General features: G+C 41.4%; 1 protein-coding gene across 4 annotated transcripts in view; it reads left to right on the top strand.

The window, feature by feature from the left end:
* KCNIP1 (potassium voltage-gated channel interacting protein 1) overlaps nucleotides 1-10,513 on the top strand; it is a 390,129-nt gene that overhangs the window by 356,815 nt on the left and 22,801 nt on the right. For 2 of the 4 annotated variants that reach the window (XM_037745428.1, XM_017547700.2), the window contains exon 2: nucleotides 9,384-9,416. The exons of the other annotated variants lie outside the window; for them this stretch is intronic. In XM_037745428.1, coding sequence (XP_037601356.1) covers nucleotides 9,384-9,416 — 33 coding nt within the window. The remainder of the gene's footprint in view (nucleotides 1-9,383; nucleotides 9,417-10,513) is intronic. 4 annotated transcript variants of the gene reach the window in all.

Below are 10,513 nucleotides of genomic sequence, written 5' to 3'. Positions count from 1 at the left end.
CCTCGGCCTCCCAAAGTGCTGGGATTACAGGCGTGAGCCACCGCGCCCGGCCAATTTCAGATTTCTAAAGGAAAGCCAAAAGTTGATATTTTTATGTGAAATAAATGTTGATAAAATTCACACTTAAATGAAGTGAAACAGACCAGGAGTGGTGGTTTACACCTGTAATTCCAGCTCTTTAAAAAGCCAAGACAGTAGGATCACTTGAGGCCAGGAGTTCAAGACCAGTCTGGGCGACACAGTGAGACCCCATCTCTAATAATAATAATAATAATAATTTTAAAATAAAAGAAATAAAACAACAGTACCCCATGGGCTGCCAGATTGTGATTTCTGAACTAAACTGTCAGATTACAAAATTAGCCACTAAATTAGCCAAATACTTTCCAGATATTTCCTGGGCCACTGTCTCGGAACACCTAACATATTTTCTAATTAGCTCTTTGTAGTTCTACACACTTTTAGCAAATAATGAGCACTTACTGGGCACCTTCTATGTGCAAAGCAGATACTAGACATCATGGAGCGAGTGAGATACCAAAGACAAAAATAAGCACAAGACACAATCTCCCCCCACCCCACCCTTGTATATGAAAACTGTGACACCAAAAGTAGCTTTTGATACCTGCCGGGTGATTGCAAGTGACTGGGAATTTGGACAAAGAGAGCTTTATTTGCAGTGGTCTGAGAGAACTGTCCAGAGGAGATGGCCATATTTTAAGGGTGGATAGGATTGGAGCCAAATGATCACGTGCTCTGGTAGAGAGGGGTCTGTGCACGAGTGAATTCTGGGGCTATTGCAGAGGACTCATGACAGGGAGTGTTGGGGAATCATGCTGGAAAGGTAGACCAGGACCTTAGTGTGGACCCTTCGGCACCAGCAGGAAAATCTAGGCTCTGTCTTGAAGGTTTCTCAGCAGGGAGGTCGGGGGTTGTTGTGGGGTGAATCTGATGGAAAGGGACTCCTCCTCCACTTCCTCCTGCTTTCTCCAGGATGAGGAATCTGGGCCCTGGCCCTGGGGCCCCTCCAGGTCCCACTCTTCACCTCTTTTTTTTTATTTCTCCTGCGACACAACCTCTTTTTTTTAATTTAAAATAGATTTGAGCAGGACAGAGCCCCTCAACAAAAGCTGTTTCCTTGCGGGTGGGGGGATGCCTTCATGGTAATGATGTAGACCCTGAAACAATTCAGAGAGGCAGCAGGGCTTTGAAACAGGCAGTATTTCCTCTTTTTATGATGGTTTCATTTTACATTTTTATTGGCCCTTCACTGATTGCTCCCGGGCTCTCTGGCGGGATGTGAGATGCGCTGACATTTATAGAAATCAATACATTAATAAATCACGAAGTTCATAATGTCTGATTTGCTTCTAAATGAGACAGAACTATTATCGCCATAAAGTTGCACATAAAATATGCCCAATTGTGATGTATTGTGTAGTCTAATCAAAGGCATTTGAGTGAATAACCTTTCCCCAAAAGAAGGAAACAATCAAAGCCGAATAACTTCATTAATAATTCAAGGTGTGTCTGCCAAGCCTTCATTTATTAAGTGCACAGTTAAGAGGCTTCGGAGCTGAGTCCTGGAGAGGATAGCACCTTGCCATCTTCTCCCTGCCTCTGGGCAGGCAGATATACATTCTCAGATGAACTGACTGCACTCCCTGCATCTGGAAGTTCATGTTCCAGTGGAGAGTAATGCCCAATTGACTTCTCCAGCTAAGAGATGGCCCATAACAGTGTGCATGAACTAGACAGTCCAGACAGATTCTTAAGGGCAGAGGACACAGAGCCAGGAAATGTCCTCAGTGGCTGTCAGTTGTTATGTCTGTTTACTAATGTTCCAGGCCCTGTGCTTCTGGTGTACATCACCAACAGACCCCCTGCCCTGTTCCATGGACCGAGATGGTCAATGCTCTTTCATCCAGAGGGTTGTGTTTGCTAGTGGCCATTACCTTTAACATAAAACGATAATGGCCAGGTACAGTGGCTCATGCCTGTAATCCTAGCACTTTGGGAGGCCAAGTTGGACAGATCATGAGGTCAAGAGTTCAAGGCCAGCCTGACTAACATGGTGAAACCCTGTCTCTACTAAAAATACAAAAATTAGCTGGGTGTGGTGGCACATCCCTGTAATCCCAGCTACTCAGGGGTCTGTGGCTGGAGAATCACTTGAACTCAGGAGGTGGAGGTTGCAGTGAGCCAAGATGGCACCATTGCACTCCAGCCTGGGCGACAGCAAGACTCTGTCTCAACAAAAAAAAAAAAAAAAAAAAAGATCACATTTACTTTAGCTCATTCATGTCCAACCTCAACTGACAATTGAGGTGGGTCTCTGACAGTAAATAACAGAACAAGGAAATCTTCCTATACTGAAGAGAAGCATATTTAATTAATTAGATCCATCAGGAAAGGCACAATCATGATGGATACAGTGTTTAACAGACATGACTACTGGGTTCTGTTATTAAGAATGACCCTTAATATTACAGTCAAAATATACAACAAGATGGAAATAACATTTCTGAGCACCTACTATGTGTGTAGAGCATTTTACATACCTTATGTGATTAAGATTTACAGCTACAAGGTGGGTATGATTCTAGCTTGAATTAGTGTAATAACCATATACCTCCTAGGGACAGTGAGATGATTAGATCAATTCTAAAACTATTACCATGCTCTCTGAGCTCACCAAGACAGGCATTTAATACAAGGATACATTAATACTGAATTCAGCAAAAGCTCACACAGACAGCTTCCATTACGTTCCTGTTTGCGATTATTCTGTATCACGCCCAGAAATTTATGTTCATACAAACAACAAAAAAAGGGTTTATCTGCGTGGATTACAGGGCCTAAGCCTGTCCTATGGAATTGCCTTTGAGGTCTTTAGCACACTTATTTGGGACAGTTAAACATATACCAGCTATTCTAAAACTAGCAGTAATGTGATAGAGACGGGTCATACTGTGCTTCCCAAACTACGATCACTTCATTTCAACAACTTCTCATTAACAGCCTGAACTAGGCCATGAAGGGAATATTTACACCAAGGAAATTGGAAATTGTGTCAATCAGGCTTTTCCACCCTCCCCAGGAGCCAGTTGTCAGATATTTACAAGCCCACCAAAGCTAGCTGCCTAATCAGAAACCATTACTTAGCGAGTTGTCAAATTATTCGCAGAGCAATGAACTCCTCTTCTTCAAAAAGCAGACTGAAAAATATGCTGTTCACATCTTAGCCTGATCTAGACCCAATGAGCTTCCATCAGTAAGAAAATTCTGTGCTAACCTGAGATAATACTATTCTTGTGGCGATTTCACTTTTCCTTTGACCAATTCCTTCAACCTCTCTCTGCCCCTTCATTTTTCTCTTAAAACTAAAGTGCCCTTTCTCCCTGGACGCTCCTAATTTGCAATGAATTGTCATTTCAGCTCCTCAGTCAAGAGGAGTAATAAAATCCCACCCATGTTAATCCTCTTATTTCCCACAGAAATATTCTAGACCCATTTATCCTGGGCAACATGCCCTCTCTCTTCAACACAGGTCATCAATTGTTCATTTACTGGCTATCTCCAGGTACCGGAACTTCAGGGTGGTGTCCAGCTGGGTTCAAAGGAGAAACAGTGGGAGGTTTCTCCACCGCCACCTGAATGCTAGCTGGTGGCAGGATTGGAAGCTCATTTGACTAATTGCCCCCTAGAGCTACAGAGACTGCTGGAACTACCTGAGTAAATCATCAAAAAAAAAAAAAAATCATCCCAGGATACTTTTTCCAGACAAAAAGATCCTCTTAAAACATCATCTAGAGATCTGTGCCTGTGGCTGAGCTGCTGCAGTGAAACTGACATTTCTACTTTGCAGCCTGGCCATGGGCTTAGCTGGACCAAAATGCGGTTACAAAGGTGAGGGTACGTGAGAGTCCTAGTGTTCATGTCCTTGCTCCTTGTCCTTGCTCCTTTTAGAGCTGCTGCCTTCTCTAATACTGGAATCTGGATAATTCCTTTCCCAACCATTTGTTTTTTTCAATCTTGGAAAATATCTGAATATAACGCTGTCACACACAAACAAAATTATGACTCGTCACATTCCATGTGGTGATTTTGTGGACTTTTAATAACTGCGTTACATTTCTGACAGTTAATTTCCGCCATTGCCTTGTTCCTGAGAAGGTGCAAAGGACATTTGACACCCCCCTCCCTGCCCACCTCAACACTTGTGCTGACCTGAAGGCCACATTAAAAACACACCCTCATTTGGAGAGAAAGAGCAGTGTACTGAAATACACTATATATTGAAGAATTTCCAAGTCATTTGATCTCGAAACTCTAATGGAAGTAGAAAGCACTCAAAGATTTTTTTTTTTTTTTTTTGTAGAACTCCTTTTTCCAGGACATTTTCAGGACTGAGGTATATAAATGAATGGGAAATGTATAAATTCAATTTTCTTAAAAGGAGCAGAAGGGGTTTCAAGATTAAGAGAACAAATGCTTGAAGCAAAACATGATTTGAGTTTTATTGAACGGAGAAGACTGAAAAAAATACGTGGAACACTCAGAAAATCTTTATCAAGGCTTAGCTTAGCACTCCTGGGGCTCATTGTTAAGTTTATAAAACTCAGAGCTGATGAGTTGTGTGCACTGCGTGGGTCTGAGTGGGCTTATGAGTCACCTCCAAGCCTGGCTGTAAGAACCTAAGCCTTAAAGCTGAAGGGCCAAATAAGACTTTCCACCCTCTCCTCCCTCGGCGCCAAGCAAGCACCAATGAAGATTTTTGCCGCTTATTAGGAAATGCTGTCGATTAAAAAAGATGATGCCAAACTTATCTAGAACAAACCAATCAACCATGTTTAAAAAGAAGGAAAGATTACATTTTCAGATTCCAGCACGCCATCACTAATACAATGTCTAATGTAGCAAATATAGCTCAGGCAACATTGAAAATGAACCACTGAAAGTACTAGGAATACAATTTCAAGAGGAAGCACAGCATTCTTTGTTTCTATGCACACAGTTCTGTAAATTATTTGCAGCTCAAGTATGTGATGTTCTTTTAAATTTTCCCCGGGGTATAACTTGAATAACTTTCTACAAGTGTTGATATGTCATATTTTCATCATCATTTAGTTCAAAATTGCCTTGATTTAATTACCATGAGGCTGCTTTTTTGATACATGAGTTACTTAGAAATTGACCTAGGCCAGGCACAGTGGCTCCCACTTATAATCCTAGCACTTTGGGAGGACGAGGCAGGAGGATTGATTGAGTCCAGGAGTTCAAGACCAGCCTAGGCAATATAATGAAACTTCGTCTCTACAAAAAGTACAAAAAAATTAGCCGGGCCTGGTGACACAGGCCTGTAGTTCCAGCCACTCGAGAGGCTGAGCTGGGAGGGTTGTTTGAGCCTGGGAGGCAGAGGTTGCAGTGGGTAGAAATCTCACCACTGCACTTCATCCTGGGCAACATAGCAAGACCCTGTCTCAAAAACAGAAATTGAACTATATTGCTTGACTTCCAAATATTTTTATGAGTTCCTAGTTTTCTTTTGGTTATTGATATCTTGCTTAATTCCACTCTGGACAAAAACAGTCTAAATAACTTCAATTCTTGAAATATTTTTTATATTGGCTTGGCTTTATGGCTCAGGAAATGGTCACTTTTGGTAACTATTCTATGTGCACTTGAAAAAAAGTGTAGTATTTTATGATTGCTGAGTACAGAGCTCCATAAGTCTCAATGAGACAAGTTTGCTAATTATGTTGCTCAGATCTTCTACACCTCTATTGATTTTTTTTGTCTGTTTATCAGCTACTAAAACAGGTATTTAAAAATTGCTCCAATTATGACTGTGAATTTGTTATTTCTCCTTTTAATTCTATCAGTCTTTGCTTCATTTTGCACTTTAAGTCTACATTATTCGTACATATTAATTTAGAATTGTCTTATCTTCCTAGTAAATGGACCCCTTTACATGAGAATTCTGTCTTTAGCAAAGTTACTAGCCTTAACGTCTACTTTAGCTGATGTAAACCAAGCTATACCAGCCTTTCTTGATTTGTGTTTGCATGATACATCCTTTTTCATCATTTCATTTTTATTTTCTGTGCCCTTATGCTTACCAGCAGCATTTAGCCAGGGTTTGGTTTATATCTGATGATTTCTATCTTATATTGTAGATTTTCTATTTTTTAATTTTTCGGCAGTTTTACTATGATGTTCTTATAAGTGACTTTCTTTGTGTTTATCTTGCTTGGGGTTTGTAATGCTGCTTGAGTCTGTGGCTTGATATATTTCACTAACTTTTTAAAAATTCTCATTTATTAACTCTTCAAATATTGCTTCATTATCATTATTTATCTCCTTCTTTTCTGGGACTCCAATTAGACATATGTTTGAACTTTTCATCGTGTCCCATATGTATCTTATGCAAGCTTATCTGTGATTCCATTTTTTTTTTGAAACAGAGTCTCTCTTTGTTGTCCAAGCTGGAGTGCAGTGGTGCAATCTCAGTTCACTGCAACTTTCATCCCCCCGGGCTCAAGTGATTTTCCTGCCTCCCAAGTGGCTAAGACTACAGGCACATACTACCACGCCCAGCTAATTTTTGTATTTTTAGTAGACATGGGATTTCCCCATGTTCGCCAGGTTGGTCTCCAACTCCTAACCTCAAGCGATCGCCCGCCTCAGCCTCCCAAAGTGCTGGGATTACAGGTGTGAGCCACCATGCCTGGTCTGTGATTTCATTCTTCCCTTTCCCTGTGCATCAGTCTGTGTATTTTTGATTCATCTATCTACTAAGTCATTTATTATCTCTTCATCTATGTCAAACCTGCTTTTAAATTTGTCTGCTTAATTATTAATTTTGGATCATATGTTTTTCATTTTTACAATTTTTAATTGACTTTTTGTATCTCTTCTGGTTCTCTGGTGGAATTCTTCAGCTTTTTAAATATTTTCTTAAGCATATGTTTGCCATTCTTTTAAAGCCCAGATATGATTAATCAAATTATCTAGATCGGCTATAGATCTATTACTAGATTCCATTTTTTCTCTTGGTCTTGTCTCTTAATATGCCTGACAAATATTTACTGAAGGGTGCACATTGGAATAAAAGCTATGTCACCTATCTGGCTGAGTCTTCAACTTCTGAGAGGTAATAGGGCAAAGGCAGATACAGTTAATCCAAACATGGACTGAGCTGTTTTCATGCAATCTGCCTTGGTAGCTCTCCAAAGCCTTCAAAAATGATGAGGTTTTTTTTTTTTTAATCCTTTTTCTTTCTGGTTGTTCTCAAGGGGTTCTAGTGCTGCATAGGAGAGCTCACCACTCCTGGGATCTTCAGCTTCTGTGCCTTTGCAATGCTGTTCCCTTGTCCCCTCATTCTTCAACACTCAACTGAATTATTGCCTCCCCTTGGAGCCTTCTCTGACATCCCTTCTAGTCCCATGCCACCCAGGAGGCAGTAAGAGCTTCCTCCTCTCAGTTCCCAGTTCTTAACTATGTCAACACTGTTTTGAAATGATTTGCCAATAAAAAATTCCAGACCAGCAGCCCACAATGTCCTTTCCAAAGTTGTGTTGTGTATGGTACATACTATATGTTTTAAAAGTCAAATTCATTGATAACAGCCAAGAACCATTGTTAATTATGACATCTCTTGAAAAATCTAAAGATCTGGACTCACTGGGCTTAAATTACTGCATGATAACAACTTGTTGAATAACAACCGTTTCCCTTTCATGGAGCAGTTACTCTCCAGTTCTCAGTTTCCACCATTCTCCATAGTTGTACACAGTTGACTTACCTGCCAATGACTACTGGCATTTGAGTTTCCAATCCATGTGTATGCCTCCTCAGCAATCTGAGATACCATGTGAACAGATGATATGTCTTCATCTCTCTCCAAGTACCTATGGCATTCCTGGCATACCAGAGCATGTCAATGCATATTTGTAGACATATCTATACTAAAATGCTACCAAAGCATTCAGGGCAGTGAAACTATTCTATATACTTCTGTAATAGTGAATACATGACATCATGCATTTGTCAAAACCCACAGAACTGTACAACACAAAGAGTGAACACTAATGTAAACTACGGGCTTTAGTTAATATTTACATATGAATACTGTAATCAATTGCAACAAATATACCACACCAATGCAGATGTGAATAACAATAATAAGGAAACTTATTGTGTGAGGGTGGATACGGAAACTCTCTATATTTTCTGTGCAATTTTTCTATAACCTAAACGACTCTAAAAATAAAGTATATTTGTAAAAATAAATAAATACAAATGCCACCTAACCAGAATGATCAAAGGGGCAACGAAATCCAGCAAAATAAGTTTCTCCCACGGGATACAGGTCAGGAGAGGAGTGAAAACACTACAATGGATGCTCACCTATTCCATCACTTGGAAGAGCTGCCATCTGGGATTGCAGGTTGGGGGACAGGAGAGACACTAAAACACACGCAAGATGGTGGCTGGGCTGCCTTACACACTCGTGGTCAAGGGTGCTGGCAAGACAAGAGGAAGTTCAAATAAGAGCCTACAGAGGAAAGCTAGGCTGACCACCAAATAGACACACAAAGGCCAGCAGGAGAGCATCTAGCAGAGCTCCCAGGGACCTTGGACTCACCCAGCTCCACTGTGCCATGGATAACTTTGCAGGTCTGGTGTTTTGTCTTATATTTTACATTCAGCATAATGGAGGACTTGGCCGGCATCCACTCTGCCATACACCCTAATGTGCTAATCTTCTTCTGCAACTGCCCTTTTCTTTTTCTGCATCTGGTTACTAATCAAGCTTAAAAGGGGAAGAAAGAAGCAAAGACCCATAGATGTAGGCTCCAAGAGAGCACAGAACAGAGCTGTTTTATTCACTGACATGTACCTAGTAGATACTTCATTGACGGTTGCTAAGTGAACAAGCAAATAATCTTACAAGATAGGCAGCTTCCAATCACAAAGAAGCAGAGTGCGGGAATGGGGGCCTCCTGATTGTGGAGGGCATCTTATAAGCCACTCCTCAGTCAAACACGGGTGTTTCCAAGGATTCATCCAACATCGCACATCTCTGCCACGTGCCATCCCATCTCTGCAGGCTGCATGACTGCATGGCTGAGGGCATGTTCAGTGAGTCCCTGCGGGAGCCATGGGCACTGGGAGGCAACCCACTGCTCTTGCCTGTTCTGGCCATGGGAAAAGGACAGGGAGCTCAGCTCCAGCTCTGCTACCGAGAGGCTCTTTGCATATGTCAAGCTGGACAGCGACGTGGACACCCTCAGAGTGGCCTCTCTCCATTGACAATAAAAGTGTGTTTTGCTTTTTGATGAATGGATTTGGTAAAATGTCTTCTCACTCTTTCCTAGACATCGCCTGGTGGTATTACCAGTATCAGAGAGGTAAAAAACAGTTTATACTAACTTGACTTGGGTCACATGACTGCAAAGGCAGAGCTTCTTAATCAAGTTCATGTTTTGTGATTAGTCTTCTCATTCACCAGCTTTTTGTGCCCCTTGTTAGAAAGCCTCACATATATAGAAACAGTTGGAAATGTTCTTTTAGAGACAAGTTATAGGAAAAGCTTTGCTCCCCCTACGAAATGGTTATGTTTTCCTTTCACAGACATTTGTAAAAACTAAGAGTCCGTATGCAGATCAAGTGTAACAATTGCTTCAAACAAATGGCCTGAATTTCTGTGTTCTCTTTTTCCCCCTGGTCTTGACCTCCTAATCTAATCAACATTTACTGGGGCAGTTTTTCTTACTACTTTATCTCTTTTTACTTCATATTTATTTGCTATAATCAGCTTCCAGTTCTTTGTGCAACAAAGTGGCATGTGTTTAAATAAACAGTGAAGAGCAGACTGCGTGGTTGGTAGGTGGGAGGGTAAGGTGGTATAGATCAAAAACCAAAAACTCAGCACCTGTTGCTCCAGGCAGGCAGCGTGAATGAATTCTGTGAGCCAGGGGTGAACAATAAGGCATCCTAGAGGCTGTGGCTGCCCAGAGGTGACAGTCACTGCTCAGCTCTAGTGAGCTGCTGCCATGTCAGAATTTGAGACCAAAGTGATCAAATAATCCCATTTTCCAAGACAAATCAGACATCCAAATTTGTACATGGATCTCTTATCTTTAAACATGGACAACCAATTCCAAAATAATGAAGACACATTTTACAGGTCAAACAAGACGTATCTGTGGGCCACATTCAGGCCAAGGATCACTATTTTATACCTCAAAGCCAGACGGGTAAATATAAAGTCCAAACTAGAGACACCATGGGAGAGGCACTATTGGGCAGTCAAGGGAGGAGATGGTCATGGTCACTATCCTGAGCCTGACCAAGGGGACACCTCACTGGGGAGAAACCCAAGGTGTGGGTCCTCCCACTGCTCACAGTCCGGGTCTAACTGGTACAGAGGCATACAGCTTCTTAGGAACAGGGGTGCTACAAGCAAGACTGGCTACAAGCCGGTTTGCAATTTGTGCTTGAGAGA

This window comes from Cebus imitator, unplaced genomic scaffold (assembly GCF_001604975.1).
Source record: "Cebus imitator isolate Cc_AM_T3 unplaced genomic scaffold, Cebus_imitator-1.0 Scaffold200, whole genome shotgun sequence".
Lineage (NCBI taxonomy): Eukaryota > Metazoa > Chordata > Mammalia > Primates > Cebidae > Cebus > Cebus imitator.
Note: the sequence above shows the minus strand (reverse complement) of the source record. Positions and strands in the feature narration are given on the sequence as shown.